Source organism: Microtus pennsylvanicus, chromosome 2 (genome assembly GCF_037038515.1).
Source record: "Microtus pennsylvanicus isolate mMicPen1 chromosome 2, mMicPen1.hap1, whole genome shotgun sequence".
Taxonomy (NCBI): Eukaryota; Metazoa; Chordata; class Mammalia; order Rodentia; family Cricetidae; genus Microtus; species Microtus pennsylvanicus.
Genome location: NC_134580.1, coordinates 68,656,271 through 68,675,256, shown reverse-complemented (window position 1 = coordinate 68,675,256; position 18,986 = coordinate 68,656,271). Strand labels below are relative to the sequence as shown.

The following is an 18,986-nucleotide window of genomic DNA, read 5'->3' as shown; positions in this document are numbered from 1 at the left end:
CCTACCAGGTTCTCAACGGAGGCCTGGCCTTCCCTTGACTGTCTACTGTAAGGAGATAACTATCCCAGGAAAATTCTGCAGAAGACAAGTAGAGTCCTTCTAGGAGGGCTACCAGCTTTGCATACCTCATGGGCAGGCCTCACTAGAGCCCAACACCTCTTTCTACAAATGCAGACCAGAGGGTTCTTCCCCTGAGAAACTCAGAAGATCCAATTGCCCAGGGCTCTAACCTGCTCCTTTCCATTCCTAGAAAACTGAGGAGTAAGGGCATTGCTCACCAAGACCTTAGGAATATTGGCTCAGCACAGTCTAAACACTCGTTTAGGGAACCCTGGCTAGATTCAGCAGCATGGAATATCCCATGCAAGGTTATCCCTGACACACAACTCCCCTTCATGGAAAAGCTGCAGGGAGAAAATAAGGCTTAATTAGTAGGTTTCAATAGCAGTAGAGGAGTAGATTTGTCCTTCAGTAGACTAGTGGTCCTCCAGGTAGCTGGTGAAAAGAAGCCAGGGATGCAGTAAATATCCCAATAGTACACAGGATGCTCGCTGTCCCCATTAACTGGCCCACAAGTCAAGAGAGGTAGAGAGGGGCTGGAGAGATGGCTCAGAGGTTAAGAGCATTGCCTGCTCTACCAAAGGTCCTGAGTTCAATTCCCAGCAACCACATGGTGGCTCACAACCACCTGTAATGGGGTCTGGTGCCCTCTTCTGGCCTGCAGGCTTAGACACAGACAGAATATTGTATACATAATAAATAAATATTTTTTTAAAAAGAGGTAGAGAAATATTGTTAGTGTCATACGCAAGCAACAGAGATAGACCTGGAGGGAGATCCAGACAGAAGGAGAGATAGGAAGAAAGACCTATGGAAGGACTTAAGGAAAAAAGATTTGGAGCAAACAGACCCTGGATTCCACCAACCAGGTGCATGACATTGTGCAATTTGCCCCCTCCCCCCCCTAAGTAGTACTGGTATCAGACACACTAAGCCACATCCCAGATCTCTTTTTACTTTTTATTTTGATACAAGGTACAGGGTTTCACTAAGTTGCTGGCCTGGAATTTACGCTGTAGGTCAGGCAGGCCTTAAACTTGAAAGCCTTTTGCTTTGGCATCCCAGGTAGCTGGGATCAACAGGCTGAACTGCCAGACTTTGCTTAGTGTATTAATATGTTACAGAAGAATAAAATAAAAGTAAAATGAATTTTAAGCCATGGCACACTGAAAATGATCATTAAGTAGACTTGGGGAGATGGAGGTATGCAGATGGGGATCACATTTTCCCAGAAGGCCTTGATTTGGTAATTGTTGAATACCAGGAATGGAAGAACAAGATGAGCAGTTTCCTGGAAATCATACAAGGGAGACAAATACAGGGGCATGAAGAGATGACTCAGCAGTCAAAAACACTGGCTGCCCTTCTACAAGTCTGGGTTCGATTCCCAGCACATGGCTCATGGCCATCTACGGCCCTAGTTCCAGGGAACTGATGCTCCTCATGACCTTGGGCACTACACACAGGGTGCACAGACATACCTGCGGGCAAAATATTCATACACATAAAATGAAAATAAATATTTTTAAAAAGAGAGAATACGAAAGCAAAGAAGAGCCATCAACCTTTTCTCCAGCCCCCACATTTGGTAAGTGATAGCACAGGTTCTGATGTCCTGGTGCAGACCGCAGGAACATGGTCTTCCATCAGTCAGCCATCAGGTAGCTAAAGACAGCACACTGCCTGCACGTCAGAGAAATGGCTGGACTCAGGCAGACTTGGGCATTCATACAGGAAACAGACACATTATATTCCAAAAGACAGACTTCTGGACACCACTTCCCCTGGGGAATCCCCAGAGATGGAATTCTGTCTTTTTACTCAAGTCTTGGCCATGATCATAAAGGGCAGCCTTTAACCCTTAAGAATGGAGAGCAAAGAAAGGAAACAAATGGCTGGAGGTGGAAACTGCATTCTGCTGGCTCCCAGGGCCTTAGGCAATAGCCTTTCCGTTATCTGCGCTCTGTCCCAGGTGTTCATGATCTTTAATAAAGCCAGTATTCTTGGGATGTGTGTTAAAGATGCTCATGGAATCTTCCTCTTCTTCTTCTTCCTCTTTTTCCTCTTCCTCTTTTTCTTCTTCCTCTTCTTCTTCCACAGTGTCTTACTATGTAGCTCTGATTGACGTGGAACTTTTTGTGTAGACCAGACTGGCCTCAGACTCAGAGATCAGCCTGCCTCTGCCTCATAGATACTGGTATTAAAGGAATGAGTCTCCACATCTGGCTTCAGAGAATCTTTTTGTGAGGTTAACCAAAATCTCCCCATTTACATCTCAGCCCTCTCAACCTAGCTATCTTAGCCATTTCCCAGTGCTTTCTTAGGAAGGGGAAAGGCAACCACACACCGTCCAGTCAGACCTCTGTAACATCGTAGACAGCAGAGATTCCACATTTTTGAGAAGTTAGTTAATCAAAAGTCTGTTTGCTCATCCATAAACTAGGGGTGAAAGCAATTCTATACCAAGAAGTTTGGAAATGGTTCTCTCCTGCCTTTGCTTCCCAAATTCTGGGATTACAGGTGTGGGATGACTATGTGTAGTGTATGAGGTACTGAGGATTTGAACATGCTTTGCACATGCTCGCAAGCAGTCTACCAGCTGAACTGCATCCCCAGCTCCTCATGCCTCCTTTTCTTTGGAGGGACAGGGATGAGCCCAGGGCTTCGTGAGTCCACACCTATGGCTGAGTCACACCTCTTAGGCTACTCTTTCTGTGCGATGTCAAAGCCTTTTCCTGTTCACTCGCAGGAAGATGAGGCTACAAACCTTATTTAACGAGAATAAGTTATTTGAAAGTCTATAACTACATCCAGACTGAGGGGCAACTTGACTGATTTCAGCTCCTGAGGCGGCACACTTCAGGGGACATTCTTGTTGCAAACAAAACAGAAAATGCTGAAAGGCAGGGCAATGAGGAACCGCATGGAAATGGAACCAATAAGCCCCATCTACTCAGAGTCTGGAGAGAACTCTACAGACCAGCGTTAGGAGAGTACGGTTTGCCTGGCAAACATCAATAGTGGTAGCAGTCATCATCATCATCATCATCATCATCATCATCATCATCATCACAGGGCTAAGCAGTAGGCGGTAGGTGGGTCCAGAAGTAAGCTTTTCTTTTTTCTTTTTTTTAAAATTTATTTATTTATTTATTAAAGATTTCTGCCTCCTCCCCGCCACCAGAAGTAAGCTTTTCTAATGCTGCCCTACCTGGACATATTTGACCCAGGCTGAGCTGGAAGTCCCTGTGTGTCCCTTTGTGTTGCTCACTTACTAGACCTAAGTCTCTGGGTTGTTGAAATTGTGTGCCAGACAGCTCTAATCATATTCACAGTGCATGTTCAGCGCTGGATGCATTGGATGAGCACTACAAGTTTGTTAAACGAATGAGCTATGCAGGCTTGAGTCTTGTCACGCCGGAGTCAAAGCAGGAGCCAATCCTCTATCCAACTAGTACTCAGGAAAAGTTGATGTTTCTCTTTCCTCAGGCAGCTTCCTGGTTCTAGTGAGGTGAAGCTCTCTCCCTCACTGTATTCTCAGACTGTGCATCTGACTCATTTCTGTCTTACGGACAGCCTTATTTGGCCAATTCCCTCATGACCCTCTCAAAAGGGACACTCGAGATACATGATCATGGGTTTCAGAAAGTTCAGGCATATTCCTTCCTTTTTTCTTTCCTTCTTCCCTTCTTCCCTCTCTTTCTCCCTTTTTCTACTTTAAAAAGTAGAAAAAAATTCTTTTTAAAAATATTTATTTATTGGGGCTGGAAAGAAGGCTCAGCAGTTAAGAGCACTGGTTGCTCTTCCAAAGGACCTGGTTCAATTCCCAGCACCCACATGGCAGCTCACAACTGTCTATAACTCCATCTCCACGGACTCTGACACCCCCACACAGACATTCATAAAGACAAAAAAAACCCCAATACACATGAAATGAAAATAAATAAATAAATCCATTTTATTTATTTAGTGTGCACGCGCGCGCGTGCGTGTGTGTGCGCGCGCGCGCGCGTGCGCATGCATCCTGCTTGAACTTTGAGGAGGACAGAAGAGGGCGCTGACTCTTCTAGAACTAGAGTTACTAACAGTTGTGAGCTGCCATATGGGTGCTGGGAATTGAACCTAGGTCTTCCGCAAAAACAGTTAATGCTCTTAATCTCTGAGTCATGTCTCCAGGCCCAGAAAATACATTTTTAATAATCAGCACCCAAAGTTATGAGGCAGAAATATACAATGTTAAGATCATGGAAACAATACTTCCCAGAGTACAAATACTGTTCCTTCTGGTTCCTGAGCAGTTCATCTATTTATATCTTAGGTTTCCATCAGGAAAAACAACAAAAGAACTCCTACCACATACACATGTTTTAAAAAAAATACTTAATTTCTGAGAGGTACTTGGCATAACGCCTTCTACATACTATGCACCTTTTTATTTTTGTCTTTGAGATAGGGTCTTGAACTCATGATCCCCCTGCCTCATTCTTCCAAATGCTAGGGTTATAGGTGTACACCACCACACTCTGGTGTGACCTGACAGATCTGTAAGCTGAGGGATACTGGTCAGTGGTAGAGTGAACACCTAGTACACTCAAGGCTCTGGGTTTAATTCCCGCACAAATAAATAATCAAAACAAGCCAGATGCAGTGGCATGCACTTGTAACCTCGGCTACTCAGGAAGCAGAGGCAGCAAGATCCCATGAGTCCAGGGTGCCTGGGCAAAGCTGGACAATATAGTGAGATCCTGCCGCCTAAAATTAAACATAAGGGAGGATGAAGGGATGACTCAGTGGTCAAGCACTAGTCTGGCCCCAGCACTCACAGAAAAGCCTGGTATGGGGTTATGCATTTTAAGTGCTAAGAGGACAGAGTGAGTTTAATCCCAAGGATATACATGGTGGCAGGAGAGCGCCAACTTCAAGTTGTCTTCTAGCTTCCACACACAATGCTCTGGTGTACACACACAAAATGCTCTGGTATACACACACATACACACACACACACACTGCTCTGGTATATACACACACACACACATAGTGCTCTGGTGTACACACACACATAATGCTCTGGTGTACACACACACAATGCTCTAGTGCACAGACACACACAATGCTCTGGTGTACACACACACAATGCTCTGGTGCACACACACATAATGCTCTGGTATATACACACACACACACATAGTGCTCTGGTGTACACACACACATAATGCTCTGGTGTATACACACACAATGCTCTAGTGCACAGACACACATAATGCTCTGGTGTACACACACACAATGCTCTGGTGTACACACACACACACAATGCTCAGGTGTACACACACACAATGCTCTAGTGCACACACACATAATGCTCTGGTGTATACACACACAATGCTCTGGTGTACACACACACAATGCTCTGGTGTACACACACACAATGCTTGTTTTTTGAAAAAAAATCCAAAGAGGTGTAAATTTTCCAACCTGGTTTTTTTTTTTTTTGTTTTTTCGAGACAGGGTTTCTCTGTGGCTTTGGAGCCTGTCCTGGAACTAGCTCTGTAGACCAGGCTGGTCTCGAACTCACAGAGACCCGCCTGCCTCTGCCTCCCGAGTACTGGGATTAAAGGCATGCGCCACCATCGCCCAGCTTCCCAACCTGGATCTTTCAGGACAACTGAGATTTAAAATATTCTGTTCTGGGGACTGGAGTGGTGCGGTGTTTAAGAGCAATGGCTGTTCTTCCAGAGGACCAGAGCTGCATTCTCAGCTCCCGCATGGTGGTTAACAACCTCGTACTTCAGTTTTAGGGGATCTGATACGTACTTCTGGCCTCCTCAGACACCTGTAATCATGTGGTCCACAGACCAATCAATACACATCAAGCTAATTTTCAAATTAGATCAAATCCTGATGCAGTTACTCAATGACAGCAAACCATTCTAAGCCTCAGTTTCCCATCTATAAAACATGTTGGTGTTCGGCTGGAACCTCCTGCTCACTCCAGCTTGATTCAGAAAGCCCCACTCCTCTCTCTCCAATCCCGGCCCTCTCAGAGAATCTCCAACAAAGGCACCAAAAAGCCCAGTTCTATATTCTTGGTGACTGCAGCAGCTCCTCCCCTGAAGTCGCCAGTAGCCCAAGAGGCAGCCGAAAGCGGTCAACTTTTGATCATACTTGCACACAAACCCAGCTGTGGATGGTGTGTCTCACCCCTCACTACAGGCTGCATAAACTCCCTGCTTTACTTCAGCCACGTGTCTACCCCCTCCCAGGCTCTGGGGCTGGCGGGGCACACCCGCAAGTTGCTTTGCTCAAATATATCTATCTGTTCTTTTGCTTTTTCAATTGGACTTGATCTGCCTTACTGCATGGGCAGAGGAACTGTTCTGGGGAAGCCTCACCCCAACCCCTGGCATCCATATACTCAAAGAGTCTGGGATGTTCTGCTGGAAGTTCCACCCTAAGCTCCTCCCCCATCTCTCTCCAGACCATTCCCATAGGGTATTTAAACTGCCCCCCCTCAGAGACAGGCGATCTTCTAGTCTTCCTTTCCCATCTCCTCTCTGGGCAGCTGGAAAACTAACCAAGGGTGTTGTATCCATTAAACCTGAACCTTTTCTAAATCGGTTTGATTTGATCTGATTTGGATACTGTGTCAGTGGAGAGGCTTATTAGGGTGCCGAAACTTTTCAGAAACCTATTATCGGATTACAAAAAACCTACTAGTTCGTAGCAACACCTCCCTCCTAAGAACATCAGCAACGCGGCACAGTGCTCAAAACGAACCACATAGAGTACATTTGTATTTCTTAGACCATGTGACCCAGTTTGTAGCACAAAAATAGTCAGGAGAGAAAAGTAGAAGCTCCCTTTTGAAAAGAACCATTGAAAACAGTGGTTCTCAACTTGGGGGTCTCAACTTCTTGGGGAACTCAAACAACCCTTTCACTGGGGTCGTCTAAGACCATTGGAAGTACCAGATATTTACATTACAGTTCATAACAGTAGCAAAGTTACAGTTATGAATTAGCAACTAAAATAATCCTATGGTTGGGGTTGAGGAACTGTATTAAAGAGTTGCAGCTTTAGGAAGGCTGAGAACCACCGATTTAAAGTCTTTCACTTTTCTGTTTCTCTGAACCTCAAGGAGAAACTTCTTGCTTAAACTACCTGGAGTGGGAAAACAGAATGAAGAGAGCCTCTTCCCTCCCTATTTTGGCTAAGCCCGGCATCTCCATTTGTTTCTAAAATGCTGCAGTCAAACCAACAGATTTCTCTTATCTTCACCCATGTCCACAAGATGGTAGCAGCTGCGTTCCAAAGGCTGGGGCCATGGGAAGGGAACATACATCACCCCCAACCCCCACTCCCCCACCCCAGGGCCTGCCCTCTGCAGGTCTGACAGGAAGTGGAGGCACTGAGCGGTGATCCCGGGAGACACTGACAACCTCAGAAGGTGCTTTACTCCACGTGCTAATCAGGTGTCTCTCTTAATACCTTATTTTATACCTGCCTGGCCTTACACCCAGAAATTGGGAGATGATCCCTCCCAGTCCCCCAAAAGGCACTGCCTTGAGCCTGGAGCTCCCTGACTGCAGAAAATCTCCGGTGATAAATTATGTAGCAGCACCTTTGTGTGGCTGCCTATCAGCCAGACGGGAGGTTTGCCCCAGTCTTTTGTTTCCAGCCTGGCTGGAAGCTCTGATCCTTAGCTCTGCACAGAGGTGAGCGGGAGCTCCCATAAGCCAAGTCAGGGCTTGCTGTGAGTCCTAGCCAGGCTTTCTCCAGCTGGGCCTCAGGAAGCACCCCTCCCTCCTCAATCTCACCTGAATGGTGGGAAGCAGGTGTCAGAAATAGTTGAGAGACCATCAGCTCAATCGCAGGACCCAAATGGGTGCCTAAGTGCACTGAAAGAATGAAGTCTGCACGGATGGGCAGAAGAAGTGGTGCCCAAGGGCACCTGGGATCTTTGCTTCTTGCTAAATGAAAGGCACAACAGAAACTACAAGTCCAAGAAGCTAAAAGAATCAGCTTTTCTTGCTGGCTGCTCTGGGTTACAACTTTCTGCAGTCCCAGAAACATCACAACCCCGGCACCAACTTAAAAGGAAGAAACAAAGAGACAACAGGGATCAAACTTTGTGGTGGAGAAGCTGAGGGTTGGGGGTGAGTCTGGGGCTGTAGACGCACGCACATCAGTTTCTTACACACTGCCAGGACTCCTGACTGAAGACTGGCCGGGAAGAAAGCATGCTCCCAACAGCCCAGCCCCAGAACTGGGGCAATGACTACCTCTAAGAGTTCTGGGGCCTGACTCCTTCCTCAGGCCAGTGCGAGGGACAGGTTGGAATTCCAAACTGTACCAACTACAAGAGATCTCGGGCAACCCCTCTCACCCTGGGTCACAGCAATCTTAGGGTGAGAAGTTGTAGGGCTTACTTCTGACCCCTGATTGGGATGTTCCCGAAGGAGTTCCTCTCTCTCGAGAGCAGGAGCCCGGTAATAAAGCTCTTTTCTGGAAGTGAGGAAGAAGGGAATGACGCTTTGGTTTCACTAGGTTTTCAAGAAGGAAAATGAAAGAACAAGTTGTTTCATAGAGAAAAAAAAAAGAGGGCGGTTGGGGGAAACCAACTGAAATGAATGAAGGACCAAGTCTCCTTTATCATATGAGACACTGCAATGTAACTTATCTGGATCCCACATTCCAAATCCCAGAACCATCTCTGATCCATTTAAGTAATCTTACTAACAAACAGTTGGCATTTATCTAGGCCTATAGCTGCATAGCAGTTGTCAGGCTCCGGGCTGGATAATTGGAACATTCTCTCATCTCTTAATTTTTACAGCATGAAATTTTCATGGGTGAAAAGATATTACTACTACTGTCTCCCACTCTAACTTTATTTGCAGATAAGAGCCCCAAAGTTCAAGAAGAGCCAGTGTTTTTGCATAGATTCACCAAAAAGTATCAAAGCCAGGTGTCAAACCTGCCCGTCTGTGCTTTCTCAAATGCTGAGTGAGGTATGTCGTGATCAGACTCTGACGCGCATGTTCACTGAATGGATGACCAGATGCCTACGTGGAATGCTCAGCCCGAACAGCTCCTGAGTGCACTGAGAGTGAGCCTGACCACACTAGCTCTGGGCTTCAGGAGGGCAACAAGTGTAGGTAGTCGTCAGTGCTATTTTTAGAGCCACACTCAGATTCCACCAACTAAACCTCAGCACTGAGTCTTTCTCGGGATACTGACTCTCATCAGGCTAAGGAGAGAAAGACATTCACTGTTGGAGAGAAGATGGCCACCAGGATACAGCCTAGAACTCACATGTCCCATGTCCCGGCATCTGTGACAAAACATGGCTACACTATACACTATACAAAGGATGTAGAGATAGTGGCTAGCAACAGGCTAACAGACCCAGCTGACCAAAGACACAGAACTTGCCTATAAATTTGAGGTATGTCCAGTAATAAGACAAGATACATTTTTAGTCTCCGAAATCATTCTGTTCTCATTCAAGATCACCCCCAGCCCCATATTGGTTATCTCTTTAAAAAGCAGCAGTATCCCATCATCTTCACCTAGGGGCCAAGACTAGCAGTTAGTCTGTAGAGAGCTTATGTAAAGAGCGGCAGAGCATCCTGTCCTCTGTGACCTCCTGTGTTCTCTGCTGGTCCAGAGGATGAGCACGCACAGCGTGCTTGTGTCAGACATGGCCTGACTTAGCTCCCTTGCACCTGTTGTTCTTAATACCAGGTGCCAGTTGCAAAGATGTCATCTGATATTCAACAGGGGACAGAAGAGGAAATCCAGAATCAGTGACAAGCCAAGCATCTTGCATGAGTCTAAGAGATCAAGGGCAAGGTCACTCAAGTGCCATGACAACCATGGTCATGACAAAAACCACAGGCTAGATTATCCAGAACTCATCCTCAGAGACTTTTCTGAAATCTACCTAAGCACTCCTGGGCAGAACTGCCAGGGTTCACTTACCGAGAGAAGACTTCCAAGGTGGTTTGCACACTCCACTCATAATTCATAGTATGAAAATACCCATGGCTATTACTAGCCATTAAGTTTCCTTCCAAAAATCTTAAAATTTAAAAACAAGAGCATTTGCTGTTTAGCTTTAGTTTTTGAGACAGAGTCTCAAGAAGCCCCAAGCTAGCCTTGAACTCACAAGGTGGCTGAGGATGACCTTGAACTGCTAATTCTCTTGCTTCTACCTACCATGTATAGGCTTTTTGTACTATGAGAAAAGGGTCTTGTTCCGTAGTCTGGGATGACCTCAAACTATGTAGCCCAGACTGGCCTCACCCTTGCTTCAATCCTCTTGCCTAAGTCTCCCAGTTGCTAGAATTAGAGATAAGTCACCATGCCTAATTCTTCCTCCTTTTTATTTTTATGTGTGTGGGTAGGGTTTTGCCTTGCATATATGTCTGTGCACCACATGTGTGAAGTACTCAAAGAGGCCAGAAGAGGGTGTCAGATTCCCTGGAACTGAAGTTACAGAACAGTCTTGAGCTGCCAAGTAGGTGGTGGGGATGAAACCCAGCTCCTCCGGAAGAGCGTCCAGTGCTCTTAACCACTGAGCCGTCTCTCCAGCCACATCCTTCTAAATTTTGAAGAATGGATTGTGATCTATGCCAATACCAAACAGAGAGGCTCTAGAAACCCTCCACCCCCAAGGACTAATAGAATATAAATAAGCATTTCAGTCTGGTGTTGAATTCACTTCTAGCTGAGGTTGTCTACGTAAGCAAAGCTTTTCAGAAGCACCTCTTTAGCGGGCCTGGACTTATTGCTAGGGATCCTAGTGGGATTTAGGGGTGGGGTGACGGTTGCAGACTCACGAATCTGTTTTCTACGGGTCTCCAAGTCCTGCTCAGTGTTAGGCCCTGCAAAGTGCCATTTTTTCTACCTCTGCCTACTCCGTGTGCACAGGAAGTCTCTCAACTTAGAAGTTTCTATTAAACTTTTTCATTTAAAAATGAACCTAAACAAGCCACCAAGAACCCTCTAATGCTTTTTCTGTAAAGCTTTAAGAGTCTCCGATTCTCTGCCCCGTTCTCACCCCCCATCCTCCAGGCAGATGTAAAGTTCGCAGCTGTGACAGCAGCTCCGGAGCAGTGGATTCCTCTTGGCCAAACTCAGTCCGGAACCTCCCAGCTCCCCCTTCCCTGGGGCAGAAGGCAACAATCTCCTCTTTGGCTTTGTTGGTATCCGTTTTAGCCCCCACGCTACCCCCCTTTTCCTAGTGCCTAGCTATTTCCCCTTGATCTTTTTCAAAACTTCCTCCAGGGGGCCGGGAGGAAAGTTCCATCCCCTTCCCTTGCAGCCCAAAGGGGGAAACCCCCCAAAAGCATAGCTGTCCCTTTAAGGGGCCCATGTGGTGGGAAGAACAGTTACATTCCTACCCCAGTAGGGCTGCTGTCCCAACACGCCGAAGAGGCTACAAATAACCTTCGAGGAGAGAGTCCGGGAGGGGGAGAGCGAGCCGTGAAGAGGAACGTGGGTCGGCCAGGCTACCACTCTTCAGAGAGAAAAAACTCCGTCGGCGCTAGACACCACATGGAAAAAGCCATTGAAAACCCACGCGTAGTTTAAATAACAGACACCAAAACTCTGTTTTGGATTCGGGAGCTAAAACAATCTTTAAAACAAGTGCCCAGACAGCTCCACACCCTGCCAGGCAAGTTCCGAAATCTGCACTTTCCACACGAGCTCCTCCAAGTGAAAGAAAGAACCCGGGCACCGCCAGGGTATGCAGACCGCTCTTACTGAACCCCACCCCCTCGTCCAGCAGCCGAGAAAATCGAAAGAACTGGATCTCCCCCACGTGGAAAAGACGGCGGGTGAATATGGTTGGAGTTCCAAGATCGATCTTTGATCTTTGGGCACAAACTCAGAGGCAGCTGCTAAATCACAGGGTGCACCCTATGTTCCCAAGCGGCTGCAGAGAGGCAGATTCCACTGGAGTCCTAAGTAGACACAACAGTTGCGTCCGGGCACCGAACACGTTATTAATAAAGAGCAGATGAAGCAGCAGTGCCGCTGCCGTTCCCCGAGGCCAAGGCCCCATTGCATGGGCCAGGAAGCTGCCTTTGGAAGTTCCCTAAGAACGCGCCCCCCACCCCGCCCTCTACCCAGGCCAGGACGGATCTGCCGGAGCCTTCCAGTAGTTTCTTCCCAAATTTCCTCCCCAACCTCTTTTCCATTGCTGTTCCCCACCCCTCCCTTGGGAAGGATCCGGGGCAGGAAGCTGATTGGCCGCAGCTAGGAGAGGGAACCCAAAACTCCACTTAGGGGAGATGCTGCAAGCAAATATGACCAAAGACCCTAGGAGATAGATAACCTGGTATGGAGTCCGAGGAACCGCTCCTCAAGTCCATGAATCCTGGATGCTCAAATAACTCAGATTCTGCTGGGCCCCTCTCTGCAATCCACCCGGGATCCCACAGACGCTGGAAGGAGGACTATTTACAATTTATGGGTTTAGCGACCATCCTCCCCGCCTCCCTTTCTTTGCACACATTCATTCGCACGCACCAGGGACAAGGAAACCCTGCCTTAACCTGAAAGGGAACCAGCACCTAGCTCTTTAAAGAGCAACGAAGGAAGCCGAGCGAGCGTCTCGGATCGTAAGTCACTCGGCCCAGACCACAGCGGGGACGAGTCCCTCCACCACTGTCCCCTCTCGTGCTTGAAGAGCTGCCGGAGCTCCTCAAGCTTGCTTTCCTCCGCGTGCTCTGCCAGGGTTACTGCTTGAGAGTTGGGATCTCAGGCCCCAGCCTGCGCCGTTCCGCTCCCGGAGGGCGAGTCCTGCAGGGCCAGACTCAGGGACAAACTTTCGCGGTGGCCCGGTCGCGCCGACGCAGCTTACCGTGTGTGCAGAGCAGGGCGCCAAGCAGCAGCGCGCCCCACCACCGCCTCATGGTGCTGCGGCCGCCGCCGGAGCTCCCTGCCGGCCCGGGGGTCCCGCGGGCTCCAACGGGAAGCCCGGGCTGAGAGAATAAGCTGAGGGTCCCCCCGGGGTGGAAAACGTCCCGGGTCCAGCGCGGCCGGCTCGCCCTGCAAGTCGCCCTCCCGGCCGCTGCCTTCTCCAGTGCTGCCGAAGCCGAAGCCGCCCAGCCAGGGGACCCGGAGGGGGTGTCCCGAGCCCGACCGCCCCGCCCCCCGCGCCTCTGCCCCCGCCACCACCGCCGCGCCTGGTCCCGCCCCCGACTCAGGCCCTGCCCCTTCCCGCCCTCTGCCCTCGCCCCCCGGTTCCCGGACCCCACCCGCTAGTGCCTCCTTCACTAGCCCTGGCTCCTACTCAAGCCGCCCCAACATTCCTAGCCTTCCGGAGAGGGCCCCTTATCTGTCCCCATTACTGCTACTCAAATGTCCCCAGCTTAAAAAGAAAATTATCCTAGTGGCAACTCTCTGCCCGGGTTCATTCTAGTTCTACACCAGGGAGGAGCACCCGTGCTGAATCAAGTTGCCTGGGCTTGACCCCGGCCCCCTACCAGCCCAAACTCCAGACTTTATTGTAACGTCTCAAAATATGCAAGGCTTCTGAGTGCTTAATTCTCTCGACCTTTATTGACATAAAGCAAGGGGCATCAGGGGCCCTGCCCTGCTACATCTTAACTAGCGTTCTCACTGTCAGAATTCCTTTTCTGAAGTTTTTCTTCTTGCACCCCAGCCCCTCCCCCGGTCTAGGCAATGTTGTTCTAGGGCTAAATAATTCGGCGACCTCCCCCTTTCATTTACTCGTTTCCTGAGGTGAGGTTGTCTGGGTCCTGTCGCCCCAGTTCAGACGTCCAGATTTGGCCCAGACACACTCAGTTCCTCCTCACTGTCTGTAAATCAGCGATTGTTAGCCTCTTCACCATCTTTGACTTTCTGATCCTGGCCAGGAAGGGGAGGGGGTGGGGTAAGGAAATAAATCCGTGCTAGGAGATGCACCCCCTGCAAGACCTCCGCCTTCCTTCAGCTTCCGTCTGGAGGGCCTTCCAGCAATATGAAACGTTTGGATTACTAAATAAATTTGTAAACTATTCCCGATGTTATCACTGTGGCCTAGCCCTCTCCCCCATGTATACCAGTAGTTAGTTTTGCCGCCTCTCATGTTCCCAAGTTGTTTTGTTGCTTTATGCCTACACCTCCAACTTTCTTAGGGCCTGAGATATCACTTTCTCTCCAAATTGATAAGCCAGCGTCATCTGATTTTCAATCATCTTAGCCTGGATTTAGCTGAGAGGGAAGTAATTTGGTATAGTGCAAAGTGGATATTAGGCATTTTCTCCAAATGAATAGGTTGACATTTTATTCTTGCTTGTTTTCTATTTTCCAAGGCTTTCACTTTAAATTGCTGTCTTTGACCAAAGCTAACATTAAGCATACTTAGTGAAAGCTACAATAACAGAAAAATGTGATATTAACTCTTTCTTAGTCCGTACTTTATGCTGTGTCTCACACCACCCACCCCTGAAATTTTTGCCTAGATGCAATTTAGTTGAATTTAGCATCACCATGGTAACTAATGTCTAGATAATTTTGGCTGTGTAATTCTTCTTGGAGACTGAAGATGGCAGTAGAATCAGATAAGGTTTCTGTGGGAAAGAAGGTGGGTTTGTCGGGCTTGCTGTCACCAGTCACTTGAGCCCAATGTGAAAGGAGAGAAAAGTGAAGGGTGAGGCGATTCCTCAGCCTGCCCCTACCTTCCTAAGTTCTTGGTTGTCTCAGGATTTCAAAACACGCTGCCTAGGAAGACTCGCTGTTTAAACACCATGAGAAAGACCTTGTGATTTTGGAGACGATACTTTGTTCCAAATGGCCACTAGGGACATGTGGTATAACGAATACATTTGTCCCAAAAGAATCCAGAACAGACATTCCCCATACTTTTAATGTCAGGAGATTAAGAACTTATAAACAGTTTCCACTCTGATGCAAAGGACAGGTCCCTTTCCAGAGGAAAGATTTGTGTTGTTTTTCTGGGATTGGCCATGAAGTGGGGGACTGGCTGTCTCACTCACTGAGAGAGACTGCATTTTCAACGAGCATCCCAAGTCCTGCAGCATGCTTCAGCACAGCACCATTCTTGGCCGCTGTGAGTCACTGGGACAATCAATGGGTAAAAGCTAACTTCATGCAGTTCCTGCCTGGGTCACTCCTTAGAGTGAGTTAAGTCTTAGCTGTCAGAAACTGTTCTTATGCCAGAGGGAGTAAGCCGTATTTATTTTTACCAGGCCTCTCAGACTTTCTTGTTTGGAGTGAGAGACCCTGAAAAGCATGCCAGAATGAGCTGTTTGTCTTCCTTTTACAGTCCTGTGGGACAAGCACATACAACATTTGTAGGGAACTGCCAATTCCCGAGGGGTCTCCGAGGCCTTGGTTTCCTCAGAAACACCACCCCCTTTCCCTCATCCTTCTAGGACAATCCAACGAGCTGAATTTCTAAGATCACAACATTGCTTTTCATCCCACCATCACTAATGACCTTTTCAAAGGAAATACAGGGGGTACTACAGAAACAAGCCAGAAACGGGCACGATTTTGATCCAGTTGTGGCAGTAGGATTCCTGTAACCCGGGCATTGTTCTGCAGTTTAATTTCTAAGTACAATTCTTCTAAAAGTGATAAAGGCCTGGTACTTCGCATTTTAAGACATTTGATCAGGAGAGACTTTTCAGGCTTGGGGTAGTATCTGCTGGCAATTTTTAAAGTGGGCACCATTGATATGTGGTGGGTTGGGTTAGGTGAAGCCAAGTTGCTGGTGAGATCCTATAATAAACAGGACACTCTCCAACGTGAACGAATTACCAGTCCAACTAGTAAGTAATGCTGAGCTTGAGAAACTACTTTATTCCATTTTTTTAAAAAAATGTCTGAAAGCCAGTCAGTGCCGGCGCATGCCTTTAATCCCAGCACTTGGGAGGCAGAGGCAGGCGGATCTCTGTGAGTTCGAGGCCAGCCTGCTCTACAAGAGCTAGTTCCAGGGCAAGCTCCAAAACTACATAAAAACCCTGTCTTGAAAAACCAAAAAAAGAAAAAAAAATGTCTGATCGTGTTTTGTCTTTGTGAGGATGTAGGATCCTCTGGAACTGCAGTTACAGACAGTTGTGAGTTGCCATGTCGTTGCTGGAAATTGAACCTGGGTTCTCTGGAAAGGCAGCCAGTGCGCTTAACCACTGAGCTATCTTTCCAGCACAGAGAAACTACTTTTAAAAATTGAGAATAGCAGTGTTCAAATGAGCCCCGTCATCTTTGCGAGCTCACTAACTTGTTAAAAGCAATCCAAATGGAGGGGGAAAGTCCTTAAAATTCTCCAAGGGCACTGGCTTACGCTTGTAATTTTAGCACTTGGGAAGCTGATCCAAGAGGGCTGAAGTAAACTCATGGCTGATCTGTGTTCCATAGTGAATTCCTAGGCCAGCCTGCATTACAGTGTAAAATCCTGTCCCAAAAAAAAGCAGAAAGATACAAAAAGGGAAAAAAGAGCCCTTGACTCAAAACACAAGCAAACAAAACAACAATAACAATAACAACAAAAAAGAACAGAAAGATAAAGAAAAAATAATTACAAGAGAAAGCAAGAAAGACACAATTAAAAGATCTAAGAGCCTGGGCCTATAACTCTGTACATAAGCCCATTTCTAGTAGCCATTCATTTAGTGATCCATTAAAAATCATTTACGCCAGGTACTGTGCAAACAGTTGTGAACAAATACATTAGGATTTCTGGAATTTGTAATTTAATGGCCCCAAAGGGCTGTACATTTGCAATAAAAGAATGATCTTATAAATGAACTTAAAGTTAGATAATAAAGGGATCAAAGGAAAATGTGGGGCTCTATGAGAGGGGAGACCTAGCTTAGACTGGAAGTTTAAGGAAGGCCCATTAGAAGTATTGACACTTAAGAGTTCTCAGACAGCTGAGTACGTAGCTCAGTGCAGAGCACTTGTCTCCCACACACGGGACACTGGGTTAGATCACAACAACAAAGAGAAAAAGGGAAAAAAAAGAAAAGTCATCAGACTAAGAGTAGCTGGGATGGTCTACCAGGGCAGAGGGAACAGTATATGCAAAGGCCTTGAACCAGGGAAGAACCCATAGCCTTTATGAAAGAGTTCTCACAGGCTTCAGAAATGGCTCAGCGGTTAAGAACACTGGCTGTTCTTCTGAAGGGCTTAGGCTTAGGTTCAGTTCCTAGCACCTACACTGCAGCTTGTGGCCATCTACAGCTTCAGTCCTAGGGGATCCAATGCCCTCTGGCTCTTGTGTACCCTGGGCATACACTCGATGCACAGACATACATGCAGGAAAAACACTCCTATACATAAAATAAAAACACCTTCGGAAAAAATTTGAGGAGCATCATAAACAGTATGACCAAGATTTTATCAAGGTTGGGCGAGGTTGGTTAGTATTTTATCAATTTGACACAAACTGGAGTCACATCGGAAGAGAAAACCTCTTTTTCGTAACCTAATGACCGAGGAGGAGGAGGGCTCAGCCTCTATGAGCTGTGCCCCCCTGGACAGGTGGTTCTGAGTTATATGAGAAAGCAAACTGAATTAGCCAGTGTTCTATTCTTCTGTGCTCTCTGCTTCAGCATCTGCCTCCAGTTCCTGCTTTCGCTTCCCTCAACGACTGACTGTACCCCGAAAGCCAAAGAAACTCTTTTATCCCCAAATAGGTTTTGGTTAGAGTTTTGTTTCAGCATCAGAAAGTGAACTAGACAGAAGCAACTGCTACACTCTGGGAGCTGTGGACTTCTCAGAGGACAGTACTTCTGCAATCCTCCACCTGTTGCTTAGTTTGTTTGGGGGTACTGGGGTCTCATGTAGCCCCTGCTAGTTGAAGTCATCATGGAACCAAAGATGACTTTAAACTCCTAATCCTCCTGCTTCCACCTCCCAACAGTGCTGGGATTACAGGCATGTGCCACCATGTCCAATTTCAACTTCTGTGCTTCTGGCACTGATTCCAGTGCCCACATTTTTTCCCCCTAGCTCAGCAGTGAAACTTGAGCCAGGACCTGGGGCATATGGCTGATTTTATGCCCTGGCCTAACTTGGGGCACACCCTGAAAGGTGGGGCTTTGCAGAACATTTTTATCTCCTGCGAGCCTGATATTCACACACCTCACACAGATAAACAGGGCCTTTGCAGAAAACAGCTTGCTTATTGCAGCAGCAAAGATAAACGAAGAATGGTGGTAACTAGACCATAAGCAAGCACTTGTTTAATAGCAAATACAAATCAAAATCCCTGTAAATGGTCTTTGTTTTCACGTGTGGTCTTTTAGAATTTGTGTTCTGTGAAGCAGCCATAGTCATTTCTTTAAAAAGATAACCCTAATCATGCCATGTCCTAAGATCCTTGCTTTTCACATGCTCTTGAGGTTCTTCACGAGCCCAGCTGTGCCTGTCTTAGTCCTTTCCCCCACTCTGTTCTGGACGCAGCGCCTTTCCTTCAGCTCCGAAGCAGGCCATCATTGCTGTCTTAGAAACTTCACGTGTGCTGTGTCTTCGCTCCAAATGCTGTGTCTTCTCTTGCTGGTCTTACTTTGGCATCACAACCGCAGAGATGCCCCATGTTGCCACTGTTGTGTTCTTAACTCACACACCACCCTAGTTCTGCAGCACCTACCATCTTTTGAAATAAGGCTCATTTGTTGTTTCATGCTTATTGTTTCCTTCCAAGGCACTGAATACTAAGCTTCAGTGATGTGGGATCTTATTTATTTTATTCTCTGATACCTTTAAAACTGTGCCTGCCACATATGCCTGAACACTTTCTGGTTAAATGAATGAAAACCAGACGGTCTGCCAAGTATGGGAAAAGGCAGAGATGAGTAAGATAGGGCTCCTAACTTTAGCGACGGAGAGGCAGACTTGAAATCAGGGATCTTGTGGTGGAAGTATGAGCACAAGGCTAGGAAAAG

The 18,986-nt window shown here is 47.2% G+C and overlaps 1 protein-coding gene across 4 annotated transcripts in view; it reads right to left on the bottom strand.

Annotated features, from left to right (window-relative positions):
- Lrp4 (LDL receptor related protein 4) overlaps positions 1–13,167 on the bottom strand; it is a 52,342-nt gene extending 39,175 nt beyond the window's left edge. For 3 of the 4 annotated variants that reach the window (XR_012909676.1, XM_075961372.1, XM_075961371.1), the window contains exon 1: positions 12,932–13,126. Coding sequence is in view for 3 of the 4 variants with exons in the window: in XM_075961372.1 (XP_075817487.1) it covers positions 12,932–12,983 (52 nt within the window). In the remaining variant the exon portion in view is untranslated. Of the gene's footprint in view, positions 1–12,931 lie in introns of all 4 variants that reach the window. The other variant, XM_075961370.1, reaches the window with a different exon arrangement.
- Positions 13,168–18,986: the final 5,819 nt, after the last annotated feature.